The following is a 22841-nucleotide window of genomic DNA, read 5'->3' as shown; positions in this document are numbered from 1 at the left end:
TCAGGGTTCCAACGTAGACTGAAAACCAACGGCTCTCCAGGAGTCTTCCATGACTCCATTGCCAGATTGGAACTGCTGAGATACCAGCCTCCTAAACGGAACAACTACCAGATTATAAGATCTTCTGTAAAGTGTAAAATATAGTATGTATGAGATAACATACTTTTGTAAACTTCATTGCAGTGGTTGATTTATAATTAAGTGATTATGTTATGAACTCTGGACTATAGATCTAATATTTATGAGGTATATGATACATGATCACATGTCATACACATTCACATGGGGGAAAGTCATTGGATTGTGATAAAAATAATCTGACTCAGCAGTGTTGCCTTTATTTCAGGCTCTGTAGCAACCTATCCTTTTTACAAGGCTCATTTTCATGTTCTAAACCTGTTGTAAAATCTCCAACAAAGATAAATGACTGATTTACAGACACTGAGAATCAGGAGTCCTTTCACTTGTTCACATCTGCCTCACTGAAATTTATGAAAAGACAACCGGGAGTGGTGGCCACACCTGTAATCCCAGCATTCAGCCAGGCAAAAGCAGGCAGATCCCTGAGCTCCAGGTGAGTAGGATCTACATAGCAAGTCCAGGACAGCCAAGGCTACACAGAGAAACCTTGTAAAAAAAAATAAAAAACAAAAAAAACAAAAAAAAAACACATACACACAGAAAAAGAAAAAGAAAGAGGAGTAGCAGGAGGAGAAGAAGAAAGTAAAAACGAAAGTACTGAAAAGACAACTCAGAAAGCCAGAGTATATTTGTAAATCATATGCCCCCAAAAAGTAGCCAGTGTATACAGAAAGTTCATAACTACATAGTATGGAAAACCCATGGCATAAATTTATATTAAAAACTTGGAGTTACTTCAAAATTTATTCATCCATAGACTATGGCTAGATCTAAACAGACAATTTCTATGAAAGAGCTATAGGTGGCCAATAGGAACACAGAAGTATATTCAGCATTTTTGTACCTAACAGCATTCAAGCTTAGCTCAGAAGAGTTGAAACCCACACTGAGATATGGCTTGATCCTCTTACCTGACTTTAATCAATAAGAAAGTAATAGAGAGCATGGATGAGACATGAGGACTATCACAGATAGTTGTACACCATCCTGTGAATAACAACCAGCACTGCTACTTGGAAACAGTCTGCCACTAACTCAGACTTTAAAGATCCAGAGCATCGAGCTGTTGTACTGAAGAATCAAAACAATGTAAAAACAGATCCTCATAAACTTCCTAAGTGACTCTGGGAAGGAGACACAGCAGCAGGCAGGGTGGCTCCTTGTTTTCCCAGTTTCCTGCCAAGAGCTTATTGAACTCAACTAGTATCCCACTGACAAGACGTCTCCGCCCACGCTTCCTGCCTGCTCTGCTCCAGGCTGCAAGCTGCACACCCACTTCCATGCCCATGCCAGGGCTGGCAAAGAGATCTACCGGGCGTCCCTATCATCGCTGCCCACTCAGGAGGAGCTACTCTGTCACATTGCTTGGTGGGGTTCCTACTTTGGGGCTCCCAGAAAAACACTCTTCAAGGTAAACTGGATTTTGCTTGGCTGTGCTTGGACCCATTTACCCCATTGTCTCTCCCAACTTGCTCAACTGTACAGTGATACAGGGCCTCCTGGTTCCCTGGGTGTTGTGTGTGTGGGGGGGGGGCATAGGCAAGGAGGCACTCTGATCTTTTTCTAATGATATTTTACCTGCATGAGGCAATAATGAAAATAAGGGATTAAGTTGGATTAAGTTTTTGATGATGTGTGCAAATGATAAGTAGACTCAGGAATGGGTTGAAATCAAAGTATAGAACATGGCAAAAATATAGTGCATGAGTATTAACAAAAAACAATAGCAGTCAGAAGTTGGGAACAAAGCTACTTTCAATCAAATTAGAAATGAGTACTTTTTTTTCTATGTTACAAAATATGATTAACAGCAACTAGAACAAACTTGTCTACCTAGTTTAACGTGATTGGACTTTAAACTGAATAAACTCCAAAGCCTGTCACATAGCAGCACCCATTTTATACCAGTTACATGAAAAGCTCAGAATAAGAACAAGGATACAACTTAGGGGTCATGGTCTGTGTCTCCCAACAAGCCAGGTTACACACACACACACACACACACACACATCCCTCAAATAAGCCAATCAGAAAGAACCAAATTAATTGTGAAATGCAGAAAAAGCAGATTTATTTAATATGACCATTTAGGGAGACAAAAAGAGACAGTCCCCCGTCCCAACTCCATCTTCGGGATTCTGACAAGACATATCCATAGCTAATCAGTCCAGGCATGGTGTGACCTCTTATCCACCATGATATTTAGCCCCTAGTCTCTTCAGAAATGGTAGCCTACCCTAGCTTGTAAATGACTCTCCTGGAAACAAATTCCTCCTCTGGGTACCTCCAGCCATCAATATTTCTTCTCCAGGCAGAAGGTTATTGGGGAAATTCTAAGTCCTTGAGGTCCATTCTTTAAATAGTCTGATAGTGAAGTAGGGAAGAAGATTCATGGTTGTGTAGAGCTAGAGCCACTAAAAAAGCTAAAAGAACAGGGCTTCCTGTTCCCCTAAATGTAATTGCACTGTGATTTTTAACATTACAGTATGGACCACTGAGCCATGTACCTAAAATCATTAAAGAGTATGGTATCTCACTGATGCTGGCAGCATTCACATGAAAAAAAAAAAAACAAAACACTGAACTGTGATAGAAAAAAAAAATGTGACCCAACCCTTATGTCTTTACTCAAGACTTTTTATGAAGGAGACAGAGTGAGAGATCTTACCATCCAGGGTGCTCCAAGTACATAACACATTCAAGATCAGGGGTTATTCCTCACCTTGCATCTGCCTCCCTGTTTTGGCACTTGCCATCCATCCAGAGGCTATGACCACCCCATGTCTGTTTGCTGTGCTGGGTAAAAGTTATACATTAACTAATTGAGTATTACTCTTTCTATGGCTGCAAGAGCTGAACTATCACCATTCGAAAGGAAGCTCTGAATTTAGCCAGGATGTCTATGAAAATGACAGCAGCCCTGCTCCTGCTCCTGCTACAGCTGAGTGTCTTCTTTGAATCTGGCAACAGTGGGAAGGTGCTGGTGTGGCCAATGGAATTCAGCCACTGGCTCAACTTAAAGACAATCCTGGATGAGCTTGTGAAAAAGGGTCATGAAGTGACTGTTCTGATACCTTCAGTTTCCCTTTCTTACAAGGCTGAAAACACATCTGCTATTGAGTTTGAGATTTACCCTGTTTCATATTCCACGGCTGATTTAGAGAAACTTTTTCTGGAATCCATCAATAAGTACCTTTATGAGCTGCCAAAGCAATCGTTTTGGGGATACTTTCCAATGCTGCTTGAACTTACTTTGGCTGAGTCAGAATATTCTGAAAGTCTCTGCAAAGATGTAGTTTTTAACAAGGAACTCATGACAAAACTACAGAAATCAAGCTTTGATGTCGTTCTAGCAGATCCGTTCTTACCCTGTGGAGAGTTGCTGGCTGAGATTCTCAAGACACCCCTAGTGTACAGTCTCCGCTTCTTTTTTGGCTCCACATATGAAAGATATAGTGGAGGACTCCCACTGCCTCCATCCTATGTCCCTGTTGCTCTGTCAGAATTGACCGATAGAATGACATTCATGGAGAGGGTGAAAAATGTAATCTACATGATTTATTTTGACTTTTGGTTCCAAACATTTTGTGAGAAGAGGTGGAATCAGATTTACAGTGAAGTATTAGGTAAGTGTCATGTTCCCTTTAACTACAGTGTTCTAAATTTGCTGTGTCATTGAAGTTGCACTGGAAAGAGCAGGGTAGGAGATGGAGAGAGGGTCCAGCGTTTAAGAGCACCTGCTGCCCTTCCAGAAGTCCTGAGTTCAATTCCCAGCAACCACATGGTGACTCACAACCATCTACACCTTCTAGTACCCTCTTAGAGCACTAATATGCATAAAATAAAGAAATCAAATCTTAAAAAAAAAAAAAGAAAGAAGAACAAGGTAGCTAGTTATAAGTAAAATGGTTTAAAAAAAAAAACCACTGTGAAATTACCTGCCAAATTTAAAGCATTGTAGAAAAACCTGTGCCCCAATGGCAACCTTGAAAGGCTTGTCTGAGTAACACAGGACACTTCAGAAAGGCATATACTCACCTAGCAATGCGGGTTTTTTCTGTTTTGTTTTGTTTTGTTTTGTTTCGTTTTGTTTTTGGTTTTTGGTTTCCCTAAGCAAGTTCATAGTTATTTACTACCTTTTTTTATCTCCCATTTTAACATATTTATCCTGGATGGTATTTATCATCATCCTCCCCCTCCTCCTCATCATCTAGTGTAGTGATTAGGAGGCTGTGTCCCTGCACATATGTGAAATTCAGGAGCCTATTCTGGAGCCTATTCTCTTTTATCCTTTATGCATATGCTGAGGACAGAAGTATGTTTGCCACCATTGCAAAGCCAGCGCTTTAACCCACTGAACCATCTGAATGATCCCTGGAATACTTGTTTTTAACTCATTGAATGTCTTATTTGCTGACAAACATACAGCTTGAGGCCTAACACAGATACGAGCACAGTTATCTACGTAGCGCGGGAATCGTATCACTTTAGGCTGAATATTTTATTTAAGATTTCAAATATTTTCCGACCTTATATATGAGTTTCTTCACAGTTGTGACTATACATTGTCTCTCCCAGACAATGTAAGTTTATGAGTATAACATGTTAGAAAATCCATATTCACTCACCGTGTGTTCAAAATTCTCTTTTGAAGTTGTAATGGTGCCATACAATGGCTCAGCAGGTAAAGGTACATGTTGCCTAGATGCTGAACACCTTACATATGTTCACAGGACCTAAGGAGTGATAAGACAAAATGCCTTCCTACAAAATGTCCTCTGACCTATGACCTTAACACACACACACACACACACACACACAGTGCAATTCAATGGATAACTTTTAAAATCCTACAGTATTGAAGTGTGGACATGGAAATTTTAGTTGCACAGTTTTAAACAGTATCTTTTTTTTAAAGGAAAAATTATAGGGAATAGATGCCACTTTTCATATTCTAAGACTTGCTATCCTTTACTATCTGCAAACATTATACAAACCTAATTATTCTACAGTCTGTCATAATGTAAGAGCAGGACCAGGACAGGAAACTCAGGCATACTCAAAAGTTCTCTTCAAGGTCATCCAGCATTATTTAGTAGGACCCTGTCTCAAAATGAAATGCTAAAACAGAATCCCCACAAATGCTTACACTGAACTTTGCTGCATACACCTGCAGTCCCTGCAGTTGAGATGAGGAGGAAGGGATCTGGAGTTCAAGGTCAGCTTTGGCTACATGGTGACTTGAGGACTACCCTGGGCTCCATCCAACTAGCTCAAAACAAAAGAAGACAGCACAAAATTCTCAGTTCACTTAGAGGAAGTTTTCAGCTGCTAAATATTGCAAGCCAAATGGATAGTTCCAGGGAAAGGTGCCACTCTTAGTATGAAAGGCCATATTCATAGATAATGGCATTTAATTAGATTTCAATGGTATAATTACATAGTTGGTAACCATGAATTACCAACTCACGGTGAGTTATAGATGTGGTATCTTCTCAGAAGTCACTCACTCAGTGACTTTATATATCTCTAAGCATAGGAATGAGCAACATACATATTACAAACTCTTATTAAACATACACACACATACATATGTACATGTACATACATTTAAAGAGCTATTTTTCATGTCAAACCACACACACTTGTAAACATCTCTGGTGGCATTAGGAAGTGTGTTTCCAGAAGGCCTCCTAGCATATTCATCATCACCTGACATTGCATCATGGCTTATACCTTCACTCTTTCTTTAGGAAGACCCACAACACTCACAGAGACTATGGGGAAGGCAGATATCTGGCTCATTCGAACCTACTGGGATTTGGAATTTCCTCACCCTGTCTTACCAAATTTTGATTTTGTTGGTGGACTCCACTGCAGACCTGCCAAGCCCCTGCCTAAGGTAAATATATCCCACTTCAATTGCTTCTGTTCCTTTGTATTTTCAGCAAGAGTGATTGTTTTATATTCCTTCAGAATGCTTATGCCAAACTCAGTGAGTCATGTTAATCTAGGTAAAAAAACAGGTCAGGATAAATATCCATCGCAAGAGTCTACCTTTTTTATATGGAAACTTGTGGGACTTCTGCAGACAGGAGCACTTAGAGTACTCATTAACCTAGAGAAAATCTCAGCAGTTCCAGCAGAACAGACAGATAAGGGACAGGAACACCCCACAGGTAAGGTATACGGAGAAACAGAGTGTGCACAGGCTCACACCAAAACACCAGAAAGTCTACTATAAAGATTCGCTGTGAGCAAGTAGCAGAACTGTGGAAATGGTACAGAGAGTAGGCCAAGTTGCTTGGCAGTCAAGGGAAAGAGGAGATATGGATCAAGATATGGGCCACAGTTTGCTGGTTTAAGAAAACTCAGTGCCTCCCTGGTAGCTACAGCCTGCCCTTAGATAATGATTGTAAATGAGTTCTGTCAGCATACAGGATGACATTCCTCTGAAGGTACAGGAGAATGTGTTGTGACTTTAACTAACTGTTAGAAGTGACGATTAATATTTACTATTGATGTATCTTCTGGTAAAAGTTGCTGTTAATCCTAAACAGGTGTATAATCAAATCTCCACACAGAGACTGGCTTTATTTAATTAACCGAGAACACAATGCTGGGCAATAATTACTCCATCCTAAACCTCCAAGCACTCATAATTTCCTAACATTTAGATTTCCCCATTATACTTGCTTTTACTGATATATTAGGTCTGGTTCATCTCCAAGTCATTCCAAGATCTGTTTTCCAGCCCTGCTCTCCTAGCTCTCTCTTACCCTTTCTCCTCCCACTTCTTTCCTGCCTTCTGCTCCTCCCCTCTTTCCTGTCCTCTGGCTCCTCCCATTGCACAACATTGTGGTTAGTTGCTTTATTTTGGCCTGTTTACACAAAGTTGAGACAGGAGGCTTAATAAGTATCACAATGCAATATCCGGATTAAAACCAGAGAGTGTGGGGTGGGGGTGGGGGAATCATCATTTGAATGAGCAAGAATCAGGTGTATACATTTCAAAAGAACATTATACCAACAACTAACATAATACTACGTGATGCAAGGAAAGTGTTTTTTTTTTTTTTTTTTTTTTTTCCTACTCTAGTAAAGAGATGTCTCTGGAGAGCCCTCCTTTAGTTCTGCAATGACAGCAACATAAATCTGGTGTTACTCAAAAGAAGACATGACTGTTTTCAAATCTAATTGGGATGTGTATATAAACTGCAAAGTCTAAAAACAAAGAGAAGATTCCTAAGTCCTGTGCAGGCCAGCACTGTTTACAGGACACTGTCTTTACATTAAGGCAATGACAATGTCAGCAGGAGAGGTGTGAGAGAGAGAAAGAGTGAAGACAGGAAGTGAGTGCTGAGGTTGTAGCTCAATAATAATAGAGAGCTGGTCCAACATCCCCAGTGTACCAAGAAGAAAAAAAAAAGGGAAGCAGAGGTGGAAAGCAGTTTACTCATGATAATTAGGAATAGTATAAATTACACTGAAATTATACAAAATACCTTTCAGTCTTAATAATTATCAATGGTTTTGAACCTTTAGGATGAGAATGGTTCCTCCAAAGCACTTCCTGCCTCTTATTAGACACTTATTTTTTTAACACATTTGAAAGAATAGAAATGAGAAAATGCATCAATGATACAAAATGCAGACACGCAAGATGGTTTAGGGTTCAAAGTCAAATTCAACAAAGCCTGAGAATCTGAGTTATATCCTGGGACCTAAATGATGAAAGAAGAAAGAGGGGGCTCAAAATTTGTATTTAGATCTCACACATGCAATAAATAAATGTCATAAGGTAATTAAACCACACTAATAAAAATATTTAAACTGTACATGTTAAAATGTTTTGTGTGTTCCAGAGTAACTAAGAGGTGAGATTTGAACCATTCTCAAACTAAAACCATGAGCAATATATTGTTGGGTGAATATACTGTTTACCTTAATTTGATCAGTGTCAATAAAAAAGAAAAAATAAATCATTGGCATTTGTTCACAACAGACTCATAGAAACTTATATACTGTAATCTTCCTGTATATAAAAGACAAACAGAATGAGAAAGAAATTAGGGGAAAAACACCCTTCACAATAAATACAAGTAACATAAAGTATCATTCTGTAACTTAAGCCAAGCAAGTGAAAGACCTGTATAAAAAAGTTTCAACTCTCTGAAGAAAGCAATTGAAGAAGATATCAGAAGATGGAAAGATCTTCCATGCTCATGGATGAGTAAGATTAACATAGTAAAAGTGGCCATCCTACCAAAAGCAATCTACAGATTCAATGCAATTCCCATCAAAATACCAACACAATTCTTTACAAACCTTGAAAGAACAATTCTGAAATTCATTAACAAAAAAACAAACATAAACAGGATAGCTAAAACAATCATGTGCAATAAAAGATCTTCTGGAGGTATATCCATTCCTGATCTCAAGCTGCATTATAGAGCAACAATAATAAAATGGCATGGTAATAGCATAGAAACAGGCTGATGGCTCAATGGGATCGAATAGACAGACCCAGAAATAAACCCACACACTTACGGATGCTTGATTTTTGACAAAGAAGCCAAAACCATACAATGGAAAATATAGCTTTTCAACAAATGGTGCTGGTCTAATTGGATGTCTACATGTAGAAAAATGCAAATATACCCATGTTTATCACCCTATACAAAACTGAAGTCTGAGAGGATCAGAGACCTTAACATAAAACCGGACACTCTAAATCTGTTAGAAGAAAAAGTGGGGAAGAGCCTTAAACTCATTGGCACAGGAGACAACTTCCTGAACAGAACACCAACAGCACAGGCTCTAAAATCAACAATTAATAAATGGGACCTCATGAAACTGAAAAGCTTCTGTAAAGCAAAGGAAAGTATCAACAAAACAGCAGCCTAAAGGCTGGGAAAAGATCTTCATCCACCCTACATCTGACAGAGTGCTAATATCCAAAATATATAAAAACTGAAGAAATTAAAATGCAACAAACCGAATGATCTAATTTAAAAATGGGGTACAGAGCTAAACAGAGAATTCTAAACAGAGGAATATTGAATGGCAGAGAAACACTTAAAGAAATGCTCAACGTCCTTAGTCATCAGAGACCTGCAAATCAATACTACTCTGAGATTTCATCTTACACCCATAAGAATGGCTAAGACCAAAAACGCAGATGACAGCACTTTCTGGTGAGGATGTGGAAAAAGGGGAACCTTCCTCCATTGCTAGTGCCAGTACAAACTTGTACAACCACAGTGGAAATCAATCCAGTGCTTCCTCAGAAAATTGGGAATAGCTCTACCTCAAGACTCAGCTATACCATGCCTGGGCATATATGCCCAAAAGATGCTTCACCATACAACAAGGACATTTGCTCAACTATGTTCATAGAAGCTTTATTCAGAATATCCAGAATCTGGAGACAACCTAGATGTCCCTCAACTGAAGAATGGGTAATGAAATTGTGGTACATTTACGCAATGGAATACTACTCAGCTATTAAAAACAAGGAAATTATGAAATTTGCAGGCAAATGGATGGAGCTAGAAAAGATCATCCTGAATGAGGAAACCCAGAACCAGAAAGATATGCATGGTTTATACTCACTTATGAGCAGATATTATCCATATAATACAGGATAACCCTACTAAAATCCACAGACCTAAAGTATCTAAAAAACAAGGAAGACCCTAGGGAAGATACTTAAATTTCATTCAGAAGGGCAAATAGAATAGACACAGACACACTTGGAGACAGGGAACAGGGCTGGAGCCTAACATAAATGCCCTCTGATAGACTTACCCAGCAGGGGATCAAAACAGATGTTGAGACTACAGTCAAACTTTGGGCAGAGTGCAGGGAGTTTTATGGAAGAACGAAGGGAGAGGAGGACCCAAGGAGACAGGAGCTCCACAAGGAGACCAACAAAGCCACCAAATCTGGGCCCAGAAAAGCCTACAGAGGGTGATGCACCAACCAAGGACCATGCAAGGAGGGGATCTAGGGCCCCTGCTCAGATGTAGCACATAGGCAGCTCAGTCTCCATGTTATTCGCCTAGTAAGGGTTGCAGAGCCTGGCTCTGACATGGCCTCCATTGTCTACTCTTTGATCACTTGCCCCTGGCAGCCCTAATGAGACTTGATAGGCTGGAGGCAGATGGTAGGGGAGGAGGTCTGACTATTTCTGAGGACTAGGAAAGGAGGATGGAGGGAAGAGGGAGTTAGGATGGGGCCTAGAGGAGACAAGGGAAGAGCCTACAATCAGGATATAAGGTGAATAAACTATTAAAAAATAAAATAAATTTGCAACAAAAAAAACCCTGTATACCAAAAAATGACCCGAGTATATAATTATTACTCATAACAATTATTCCTGAAAGAAACGATGAAATCTGTTGAGGGCCATGGTGGAGGAACAGCAAAGCAGCTTTAGAACCCATGAAATGCTGCCCACCAGTTAGCACAACCGCATGGGTGTGCCCTGGAGAGGCAGAATCCCGAGGCTATATATCCTGAGGACTTAATGCTGTTGTAGAGGTTTGCTCTGTTGGTCTTCATGGTCACCACATCCATCATTACACATGGGCTGTATGAGAACTCTAAGGGAGCTTCCAGCCACTCAATGGGCAGTATAACTGGCACTTACAAACATTGCTCCTGGAGCAGATTAATGATTCGTCCAACACCCTCAGAAAGAACAGAGTGGTGTAGAATGTTAGCAATGACCGCCACCCTTAGAAAGAATTTGGAGAAGTAGACTGCTGATAACAGTAAGTAAAGATGTTTTTGTTAGTGGATCTGATGGAGAAAATCTTAGATAACAATGTAAAGTTCAGAAAGACACACTTTTTTAATTAAATTTTTAGTTTTTATATTAATTACAGTTTATTCACTTTGTATCCCAGCTGTAGTCCCCTCTCTCCTCCCCTCGCAATCCCACCCTCTTTCCCTCATCTCCTCCTATGCCTCTTTCCAAGTCCACTGATAGGGAAGGTCCTCCTCCCTTTCCATATGACCCTAGCTTCTCTGATCTCATCAGAACTGGCTGCATTGTCCTCCTCTGTGGCCTAGCAAGGCTGCTCACCCATCTGGGGAAGGCAGTCAAGAGCTAGTCACTAAGTTCATGTCAGAGACAGTCCCTGTTTCCCTTACTAGGGCATCCACTTGGAGACTGAGCTGCCATGGGATACATCTGAGCAGGGGTTCTAGGTTATATCCATGAATGGTCCTTTGTTGGAGTATCAGTCTCAGAAAAGACCCCTGTGCCCAGATATTTTGGTTCTGTTGCTCTCCTTGTGGAGCTCCTGTCCTTTCTAAGTCTTACTATCTCCCCCACCTATCCTAAGATTCCCTGCAATGTGCCCAAAGTTTGTTTATGAGTCTCAGTATCTGCTTTGATACAATGCTGAGTTTTTCAGAGTCCCTCTGTGGTAGGCTCCTGTTCTGTTTCCTGTTTTCTCCTTCTTCGAATGTCAGGCCCATTTGCCTTTCTGAGTGAGAATTGCTCATCTTACCCAGGATCCTCCTTCTAGCTCACCTTCTTTAGGTATACAGATTTTTGTAGGTTTATTCTATATCATATGTCTTGTATCCGCTTCTAAATGGGTACATACCATGTGTGTCTTTCTGTTTCTAGGATATCTCACTCAGGATGATCTTTTCTATTTGTCACCGTTTGCCTGCAAATTTCATGATTTCCCTGTTTTTAATTGCTGAGTAGTATTTTATTGTGTAAATGTACCACAATTTCTGTATCCATTCCTCCATTGAGGGACATCTGGGTTGTTTTCAGGTTCTGGCTATTATGAATACAGCTGCTACAAACATGGCTGAACAAATGCCCTTGTGTTGTACTTTAGCATATTTTGGATATATGCCTAGGCACTCCTATACCACTTATAGCTGGATCTTCAGGAAGTGCTATTCCTAATTGTGTGAGAAAGCACCAGATTAATTTCAAAAGTGGTAATACAAGTTTACATTCCCACCAGCAATGGAGGAGGGTTCCCTTTCTCCACATCCTCTCCAGCATGTATTGTCACTTGCGTTTTTGATGTTAGCCATTCTGATGGGTGTAAAATGAAATCTCAGGGTCGTTTTGATTTGCATCTCCCTGATGACTAAGGACATTGAGCATTTCTTTAAGTGTTTCTCTTTCATTCTATATTCCTCTACAGAGCATTCTCTGTTTAGCTTTCTACCCCTTTTTAAATTGGATTACTCGATTTGTTGTTTTTTAACTTCCTGAGCTTTTTATATATTCTGGATATTAGCCCTCTGTCAGATATTAGGTTTGTGAAGATCCTTTCCCAGTCTGTAGGCTGATGTTTTGTTCTGACAAGCGTTCTTTGCTTTACAGAAGCTTTTCATTTTCTTGAGGTCCCACTCTTAATAGTGTAGCTAGGGACATTTTGAGGTTGGGTCACAAGAACTATGGGTGCCTGACCGGTACTGGCTGATTTGACTCTCTTGCTAAAGCTGGGCAGGTGATCAAGGTGTTGATTCATTTCTTGTATCCATTTTGGCCCTCGGCTTCCAGATATGACTTAATAAAAATTGTTAAGAGTAGATGTGCACTTTGAGGATTTTAAACAGAAGTGACTGGTTTTTATGTAAAAGTTTGATTTATGATCCTTTCAAATTTTTATAAGATTACTTTTTTAAATAAGTAATAAAATAATTGATTCTTTCTTTGTAACCACAAATTACAGCCTGCCAGTAAGATAAACTAGCTTAAAAAAATTACCTTGCTTGATTACACTTTATTAATCTATAGCAGGTTGCTTAGTTATGAATGTATGTGTGTTCTTGCTTTCTTCACCTGTAATCATAAAATGTTTTTTATGTAAAGATATAGGGAAACATACTGGTTTCTCATGAGCATTCACTATAAAGAACAGTAGAAAGTAATTGCATTGTATTTTTTATATTACTTGCTGGGACATATAAGCTATGGGACAAAAAAATAAAGTTGTTGCAGCTTGCTCACTGGAGTTTGCTCCACCCACCCAATATGTATGTGTAATGAGATATGCTGCCATATTCTGGTGTGCAAGTGTATATTCAGGCAGAAATATATATATATATATAATATATAAAAATATATGTATATAAATATATATAATACACACATATATATATAACTTTAAAAAACTCACTGAGGAAGGCAGAATTGTTATTGTATGAAATATGTTAGGCAAGCTAGAATGACTAGAATGACATTCAGGCAATCCTTAAAAACAACCCAACATTCTCTGGGAACCACTATATTCATTGGGGAAAGAGAAGAAGAAAAAAAAAAATCTCCAAAGCTGGGAGGAAAAGAATAGGATGGTAATATGAATAACTGATAAACAAGAGTTGTTTATTATCAAACTGCATTCAACTAAATTCATGTACATACATGTAATACAGAGAACTGTAATTTTGTGAGTTGTTAAAGCTGTACAGCATATACATGGATGTGAATAGTTTTTAAAAACTCCACTACTCTAATCATTTTTAATAGTGCTCAGTCTCTTCCCATGCATGTGGGCCCCAGTTTTTATGCAGGTTGTTTGACAGTATAGCTCGTTGTGATGTTCTGACATTTTACTAACAGGAAATAGAAGACTTTGTCGAGTCTTCTGGAGAACACGGTGTTGTGGTGTTTTCTTTGGGGTCCATGGTGACAAACCTAACAGCAGAAACGGCCAACATGATGGCAGCAGGCCTCGCCCAGATTCCACAGAAGGTGAGACACCGACACTCAGGGATGCATCCTCATTGAAAAGGTCACATGCTGTTCTAGGTCTTATTGCAGAAGCATCCTGTGTGAAACTGAAGCTGTCCTGATAGCTCTAGCTCATCTCTGAAGTCACATGTGACACAGAAATACAGGGGACAGATATCAAATAGTAGAAGTGTTTGATTAATAAATTGGTTTTTAACATAGTATTCAGAAAGAAAAATACATAGTAAGTGTGAACTATGTGTTAGGGAAGTTTTAAAGGCAGATACAAAACTCTGCTTGGTCACTTCCTCTATTTCCTTAGAGGATAACTGAGGACTCTGGACACACTATGGTGTAATCAGAGAAATGTTAAATTGTAGCTGTTAAGGGTGGACTGTTGCAGTAACAATAAACAAACACTAAAAAATTGGCAGTGGGATAAGGGAAGCTTCTCCTTGAAGAGCATGTGTTGCTCACCCAGAAGACCTGAATTGGCTGAGCTCCTTGACTGGCAGCTCACAACTGCCTGTCACTCCATCTGCATAGGAACTCAAGGACTTGCCCTTGAAATGGCTATGAGATTAGACAGTGTCAAACTACAAGGGCATAATTTAATAAAATATCTATGATAAACTTGATTATGAGTAGACTACCTCAAGTATCATTGAAAATAGGTGATACTTAATTTGGAACATAAAAACTGCCATAAACATATATTGAAAAAAATCAAGCTATATAGTATTAACTTTGCTGGAGTGTTGAACTGGAATTATCATCACACATTTCTGAACTTCTGCTTGACGTCACTGGACATAACTTTGTCTTTGCTGAATTAGCTCTTGATTAACTGTTAAAGTGGCATGGTGGAACTTGGGAAAGAACGAGAATAAATGCAGACATGTGAAGGGCATTTGATTCCTTACTGTAGTAGTTTTTTGTGGTTCCCATCATCCGTCCTCATGCCTGGCTCATAGACACTGGGCAGTTTCCTTAATGTTTCTTAATCTCTATAGAATTCTACTATGATGTACTTGACACCTGATCAAAGTAATGACATTCTAGCTTTACCTTAACAGGTTCTTTGGAGATTTGAAGGCAAGAAGCCAGACACCTTGGGCTCCAACACTCGGCTGTACAAATGGATCCCGCAGAATGACCTTCTAGGTAAGCATCAGGACACACCTGGGACATGAGGAAGGTCAGGAAGGTGAATGTCAACACTATTGCATTGATGATGACTGTGATCTAATCCTGAGGAAGATGGATAAAGAACTGATGGAACTATTCTGTTAACATTCAAGATGGCCAGAATCAGTGTTTATCTCTGCTGCTTGGAGCCATCCTATCAGAAGTGATTCCACTAGTTTTTTTGTTTGCTTGCTGGTTGGTTGGTTGGTTTTGTTTTATTTTGTTTTTTGAGACAGGGTTTTCCTGTGTAACCTTGGCTGTCCTGGACTTAAGTTTGTAAATCAGTCTGGCCTCGAACTCACAGAGATTCACCTGCCTCTGACACCAAGAGTTCTGGGATTACAGGTGTGCTCCATGGCACCCAGCTGACCTCACTGTTTCTTTAGAACATATTCACCTGAGCTACAGCTGTGCTTGCACATGCTGTTTGTGTCACTTGGGAGGAGCTCTGTCCTTTTAGTCCAGTGCACAAGATCATTCTGCTTCCACACTCCACCTCCTCTATGTGGCCTTCTCTTAATGCTCTGTGAACTTGCAGTGCTCCTTGCCCTAAGATTGGAGAAGAACAGTGTAGTCCCATGGTTATGATAATATTATCCAGAGAACAGGTCACCTTTTCCTGCTGTTTCAGACTTCTGATTGATATTTTCCTTAATTTATCTCCTTGCTAGGTCATCCAAAAACCAGAGCTTTCATAACTCATGGTGGCACCAATGGCATCTATGAGGCGATCTATCATGGCATCCCTGTGATTGGCATACCTTTGTTTGCAGACCAATATGATAATGTTGTTCATATGAAGGCCAAAGGAGCAGCTGTTAGACTGGACTTTCTCACAATGTCCAGTACTGATTTGCTCAATGCGTTGAAGACAGTCACTAATGACCCTTCGTGAGTACTGTGTTTTTCTAATTTGTAGTGTTCAAGATACATTTTCTCAAGAATAACTGTTGATTTCATCCAATATTTATTCTAATTCTGAAGAAAAAAAAAAAGCTGTTAACCATTATTGAATGAGCTTTTATGTCAATCAAGACTGAAAACTATCCACATAGACTTACCCAATGAGAAGTTAGTTTAGATTTTTTTGGTTTTGGTTTTGTGTTTTTGTACACGGGTTTCCTTTGTATAGCCTTGGCTGTCCTGGGCTCACTTTGTAGTCCAGGCTGGCATTGAACTCACAGCTATCTGCCTGCCTATACTTCCTAGAGCGCTGGAATTACAGGTGTGCATCACCACACCAGCCTAGTTTAGAATAATTCAATGCTGGAAACCTTTTTTTCTTGCTAAATGGATCCTACTTCCTAAAGTAGGATCAAAGCAACACACAGGATAATGAAGCCAAAAAATATATAAAATATATCAAGTCAATGACTAAAGTTTCTGAAAATCTGTCTGTTAAATAATCTACGTTTATTGCAAAGTAGATAATTATACACACATATATATAGAATATGTAAAGCATAATCAGGATACTTATATTTTCCACCTCCCTAAACACTTATTTCATTTGTAACAGTTTTGAAAGATGTCTCTTCCTCTTCTTAGTAAGACATGTAAATTGTAACTCATTCACTGCTTTGGCTGTAGCACAGTATCCTGCTATCCAGTGGCAGAATACATTTATTTGCTGACCTCTCTCTCTGTTCCCCTCCCTTCCTTCTAAAATTCCATTCACCACTGTTCTATACTGTTTTCATGCAATGAGCTCTGGTAGTTTCCTCACAGTAGAAACGTGAGAATGTGCAGTGTTTTCCTTTAGGGTTCATGCAATGAGCTCTGGTAGTTTCCTCACAGTAGAAACGTGAGAATGTGCAGTGTTTTCCTTTAGGGTCTAGTCTACATGACTTCATAAAACATCCTCTAATTGCATCTTGTTATTACAAATTTCAGGATTTCATTCTTTGTGATGCCTGCATAATATCCAATCATATTCCTCAGACGCCATGCAGGAGAAACTGCAGTGGGCAAGTGAGCTTCTTGGAGATGCCCAGTGTTTGCATAGCTGCAATGGGTGTGCCCTGGAGAGTTCTAGCCCCAGGAGCTTCCTTTCTAGATTGATTCTTGCTGCTAAGGCTCCTGCTCATGTTTGTCATTGCTGTTTTCCTCATATATCTGGCATGGTGTGACTGGGCACGGACACCCTCACTGCCTGTTGTCCTGTGTGATTGCTTCTTCAGTATTAGCCCGCTTTGTTGGGCAAATTTCCTGCAAATCAACATTAAGATGTACTCTCATGAAATAATGCTGTTTAGATGAATTAATGATTTCATAATTCCTGATAATGATTTTATGCAATTCCTGATTTGATTCAAATCAAATAATTTAAGAAGTTAAAAAGTTAATATAGTTGAAAGTTTAAAGTTAGAATCAAAAAGTAGAATAACAAAGGCTGCACAGGTTGGAAAAAGTTCAGTGGGCATTCATGCATTTCAAGCATGTAAATTGCACTAGGAAGAAAAATAGGCTTGGGCCAATTTATGATCAAGGAAAACATTCACTCTAGGGTAGGTTCAGGCATGAGATCACAGGTGTCAGTGTGCACCATGATAAGTAATGTCAAGAATAGGAGTGGCTACTTCTATTGTGAGTATGAAAACAGAGAATGAATGATTAGCTAGTTTAACTATACAAGATTCCAAAATAAGACAAAGATGGATGACCTGTTGCTTGGTTAAAAAACAAACCTTGTTAACCTATGATATCAAAATCTATTGCTTTGAACTTATAATGAACTTGTGACTTGGAAGATAGATAAAAATATTGCTTTGAAATATAGATGAAGAATGGTTAGGTGTGAGTTTTTATATGAAATCATATGATAAATATTCCTCCTATAACTTCCTCTTGTATAACAAGAAAATATATAACCTATGGCTCTGGGGTAATTTTTCTTTTTACATGGAGAACTGTGCTTTAGGGAGTATAAAAAGGCTATGAGAAAAATAGAGTGAGTTTTTGGATGTGGAGCTCTGCTCCATCCACCATCCACCAAATATGTGAGAATGTGTATATGTCTCTCTGTCTGTATGTATATGTGTATGCTGTGTATGTGTTTGTATATATATGTACATATGTGTATGTATGTGTGAAGTTATTGAAGTTTGCTCCATCCAACCAGTATGTGTGTGGAGCCTGCCTTGCTTCATTCACCAAGCATGTGTTGTGTGTGTGTGTGATTTTTTTTTCTTCTTTCTCTACCATCTGACCATAATCAGTCACCAGATGCCATCAGCTCTGGTCTCTCCCTGAGTAACTGCTACCAGTGACAGTGATGCCAGGTGCAGTCAGAACTGGCCTTCCATCTTTTTCCCTTTTAGTCACCCAATCCGATCAGTGGAGGCTATTGTTTGGTGCCACCAGTGCCCATCCCCTGCCGACTGTACATCTCACTTCACTTTACCCATGGATGTCAAAACTGACCTTTGACACGTTTTCATACCATGTTCTTTGTTGTTGTTGTTTTATCCATTCAACAGTGGCCACCTCAGTGAATTCTACTTAGTTATTATGTTTAGGACTTCAATAGTGATGGGCATGCAGCCTTTAATATATTGTTTACTGTTTCTTTAAATAGACTCCTAGTAGTAGGAGCAAAAAGACCTGGACTATTTCTGTTTTCCGTGTATTCAGAAAATCCATGGAATAGTTTCTGTACCATATTGCGCTCTCAACAATCTCAGTAAAGCTTCCACTCTCTGACATCAACAGACTGATTAGTAGGCAAAGATGTTTGGCAACAGCCCTACTTAGCATAAGTTCAAGCCCTGGAATTCACGTGGTAGAAAATATGAACTCACTATGTGCACTTCCATGCACATGCATCTACATGCAGACACACACAAACATCCAGCTTTGACAGGCCTACGGTAAACTAAAACAAGCCACAGTGCCCAGTTGTGTGGTTGTCTCCAGATGAAGAGCAGGGATTTGAACATTAGACCTTCAGACTGGAAGGCTATTCAAGTTCTCTTGCTCCCCTTCAGCCAGGGATGCTTCCTTTGGTTAATGCCTGCTGTAGGGCAACAGCAGGTTTTTAATTACACAACCCAGGGGACACACAAAACTGCCCATCCACTCTGCAAAGAGCTCTGAAATTTTTTAACTCCTTGTGAGCTGGTGGAAAGAGGAAGAAAAGAGAAAGTTCTCATTCATTCAAAATATACACATTTACTCAAGAAACGAGATGAAGGAGTTCCCATCATACATGCTCATGACTACAGACATACAGATATAAATACATATATGCATATATTGAGATAATATATACAGAAACACATACAGATATATACATAAACACATCTGGATGGAGTAGACCCCAATGGGCTCCAACCTCCAATGTTTATTCTGTGTTTTTAGCCTCTTTTATACCATCTGATATAAAGTCTTTTTGTCACAAGCAAAATTACTCTGACACCCATAAAAGCAATTGGATTATTGATTACAGGTATCTCCACTAAAACTAAAATATCTCTTATTTACACCTTCATTAAAACAGCAGCCTTTCATCACAAAGGTTGACACAGTTTTAAGGTTAACAGGGTCCAAGAGGAAACAGCAGGGTTATTTTATTGTTTATGTCTTTCCATTAAGGCTGCACTAATTAATCATTTTTTGGCTACTTATGAGTTTATAGAATGTTTAAGGCAGTAATTTTTATTTTCACACCAAGAAAAGTTTCCTTTGGTGTATTGTGATCGTAAATCTGCCTCAAACTCTTCTCCCTAGTGCAGTTGATGTGTCAGTGACATGTGAGGGTTCACAGACCTCTAGCAGTTTTTGCTGTATTGAAGGAGGGTATGAAGTTGTCTGAATCAAGTCAGTAATTCTACAAAATCACTATCAGGAGTTATAAAGTCATTACTTCCTCCAAACAGCGTTATTGCATGTGAGTGCATTTTCAATTTGATCGGCAGGAAACCTGCCCAATAGAGTGAAGCAAATCTATTGGAGTATAGGCAGTGAAGATTTCTCTATACCATGCCAGGTTCATGAGAGACACAGCAATGACAGGCATGGAAAGGCATATAATCAGCAGGAAGCAAGCCAGAGATGAACAAGTCTCTGTGGCCTTGCCTTCCACACACACCCATCTGTGCAAAAAGTGGTGGGCCACTTCCAGAAAGCTCACTTGCTCTTGTCAATACTGCACAGGTCATGGGACATCACCTACAAATGAATTTCAAAAATAAGAACTCTACTTTGTCTGTATGCCTGGCAATGTTTGAGATTTTGTGTTTCTTTGTGGGTTTGGTTTTTTTCCTACAATGCTGGGGGTTGAATTCTAGCACTTGGACACTCTAGGCAAACTATCAATGAGCTACATCCCTAGTACTTGTACCATCTTCTGAAAACATATCTTCCTCATCATTTGTGAATTTTTAATCAGTGATGAGGATTTTTTCATTGATATTTAAAAAAAAATTATGGAACAATCTGTCCTCAAAACATCAGTTTAATCATTCTGCATTGCAATACCGTTACAGTGCTTGGAACAGCTTAATAACATTTAATATGCTGAAAAGATTAACTTCTCAAAATGGCTTTCCATTTCCCTTTTAGAAAGGACATCTCAGAGAATAACAATTTACAGGCAAACGTTTTTGCAGCCACAACCATACCCCTCCTACTGCTCTTCTATGACATGATTCAGTCTCATAATGCTTTCTCTTGAGCTTTCGTTAGTCTTGATGCTCTTAGATAAGTTAATTGCCATTTGATGATGTTGATGGTTTTGTGCTTCTTTACATTTGATTTTCTTTTTTTTTTTCCTTTCTTTTTTTTTTTTTAGTTATAAGCAGAATGCCATGCGCTTATCAAGAATTCACCACGACCAACCAGTGAAGCCCCTGGACAGAGCTGTCTTCTGGGTTGAGTATGTCATGCGCCACAAAGGAGCCAAGCACCTTCGCCCGGCTGTCCATGACCTCAGCTGGGTCCAGTACCACTCTCTGGATGTGATTGGATTCCTGCTGGCCTGTGTGGTGACTGTGATCTTCGTCGTCACAAGGTGCTGCCTCTTCTGTTGCCAGAAGTTTGTGAAAGCTGGAAAGAAGGAGAAAAAGCAGTAGCTGCGCTGGCACAGACTGACACATGGGCCTTCTCCAGGGAATTGCTTCAAGGGAAGCCAAGATGGCAGCCTCCTTTATCCTGTGACGAGACAACTTTCCTCTCCTTGACTCACCACAGTATGACTTCCAGAATTTTAATACTTAATTACAAGTTAGAAATATTTTTTGCCACTTCTAAAGCTAGAAAGAAGCAAAGACCAAACAAAATTCGTGCCTCTTGGTGACCCTTCACAGCAGTGGGACACTGGGACACCCTTCCATTTGGTTTTGTAGAGCAGTGGTACTACTTTGCTTCTGTTTCACTTCAACCTCAGCATCTGTTTCCTAAGGGACCTCAAGTTGTGGACCTCTTTCCTGCTGAAGTCTTCTCACATTAGAATTCATTTACCTCAGGATGTTACCTGCCCTTTCATTGTTTGGTTTGGTTTGGTCTATGTTTGAGAACAAGGTCTTTTACTTTGCCGAAAGCTCACTGACTCAGCTAGGCTAGCCAGCCACGAAGCCACAGGGAACACCTCCCTCCCTTCTCAGTCTCTGATTCTCAGTGCTGGGATTACAAGCACACAGCAATGTCCTTGAACTTTTTTACAAATGTTTTAAGGATCTAACTGTAGTCCTCTTGGTTGCACAATGAGTGCTTTGATAACTGAGCAATCTCCTCAGCCTCTACAATTGCTTTTGTTGTTTTGTTTTGTTTTGTTTGCTGGCTTTCTTGAGATGTGGTCTCTCATCTTTTTTTTTTTTTCAATGCAGTTTATTCAGGAACATTGAACAATCCTCGGACCCTGGGGAAAGCCAGCCCACAGCTTAAATAGCCTCTGGGTAGCCAACCCAGGCGTGCCACGGGGGCAATGCAGATAGGTCCACATACATGGAAGCAAGCCAGATCCTCGGCCTTAGCCAAATGTGGAGTTGTTCGTGACAGAGAGCACTCACCATCGGGAAGGTGGAAGGCGGAAACCAGCTCCATCTTTAAGGCATAGCATTCCGCAGCTCTCTACAGTTCCCCCTTTTTGTTTTAGACGCATCAGGCAAGAGTAGAGGTCTGATCTCTGATATTAGAAATAAATTGGGACTTTGTACAGATGTTCATTTAGGTGTCATCCACCCAAAGAGCATCAGACCGTCCGATACCTTTTTCTCAGAGGCGGGACCTGGGGCATCAACCCGCATGCAATCAGACATGCTCTTCTCTGGGTCCGAAGCGGCTGACCCTGAGTGCAGTGCTTAGCCTCGCATCCTGAGCGTATCATTTTAGCTTTTTATGGTATCCAACCATGCTTGGGGAGAATGTCCTGCTTCAATGGCTGTAAAGGCCTGAATGATCACATACACACAGAGAAAGAGAGAGACAGAGACAGAGAGACAGAGAGACAGAGAGAGAGAGAGACTTTTAGAGGAATATAGGAGAAATAAAACAGCCCAGAAACTCAAACCCATCTCAGTTTCAAGCTTTCAAATACCAAGAGACACAAATCTGTGATGACACACTTGTACATTATGACACTTCATCTCTGAAGGATTATGTCTTCAGAGACTAGAATATTCCTCACTAAGAAATATGTTTTATAAGACAAGCCATGAGTTTGTGTTTGTTTTTGTTTTTTTACCCCAAAGCCCACACAGATAAGAAATTGGGATGAATCTTACAAATTCCAAACTAGTTATAAGAATAAAGGTTTACATGACAACAAATTACAAGTCAGCCCACTGGTTTAAAT

At 39.7% G+C, this 22841-nt stretch overlaps 1 protein-coding gene across 3 annotated transcripts; it reads left to right on the top strand.

The window, feature by feature from the left end:
• Positions 1-1393: 1393 nt before the first annotated feature.
• LOC110543221 (UDP-glucuronosyltransferase 2B31-like) lies at positions 1394-22815 on the top strand. Of its 3 annotated transcripts, none has more exons than XM_060380852.1 (7): positions 1398-1552; positions 2993-3767; positions 5895-6043; positions 13751-13882; positions 14938-15025; positions 15823-15940; positions 20841-22815. In XM_060380852.1, the coding sequence occupies exons 2-7, from the start codon at positions 3038-3040 to the stop codon at positions 21118-21120; spliced, it is 1497 nt and encodes a 498-aa protein (XP_060236835.1). In that variant the 5' UTR covers positions 1398-1552; positions 2993-3037; the 3' UTR covers positions 21121-22815. The 3 variants fall into 3 exon arrangements, with proteins under 3 accessions (XP_060236836.1, XP_060236835.1, XP_060236834.1); XM_060380851.1 differs by having other exon boundaries at positions 15721-15940; XM_060380853.1 differs by lacking the exon at positions 2993-3767 and having other exon boundaries at positions 1394-1552; positions 15721-15940.
• Positions 22816-22841: the final 26 nt, after the last annotated feature.

This window comes from Meriones unguiculatus, chromosome 3, assembly GCF_030254825.1.
Source record: "Meriones unguiculatus strain TT.TT164.6M chromosome 3, Bangor_MerUng_6.1, whole genome shotgun sequence".
Classification (NCBI taxonomy): Eukaryota; Metazoa; Chordata; class Mammalia; order Rodentia; family Muridae; genus Meriones; species Meriones unguiculatus.
Note: the sequence above shows the minus strand (reverse complement) of the source record. Positions and strands in the feature narration are given on the sequence as shown.

Coding starts and splice junctions, on each gene's coding strand:
- LOC110543221 (XM_060380851.1), top strand. CDS start 3,038: ATGTCTATGAAAATGACAGCAGCCCTGCTCCTGCTCCTGCTACAGCTG. Junction 15,026..15,720: donor CCCGCAGAATGACCTTCTAG/GTAAGCATCAGG, acceptor TCTCCTTGCTAG/GTCATCCAAAAACCAGAGCT. Junction 15,941..20,840: donor ACAGTCACTAATGACCCTTC/GTGAGTACTGTG, acceptor TTTTTTTTTTAG/TTATAAGCAGAATGCCATGC.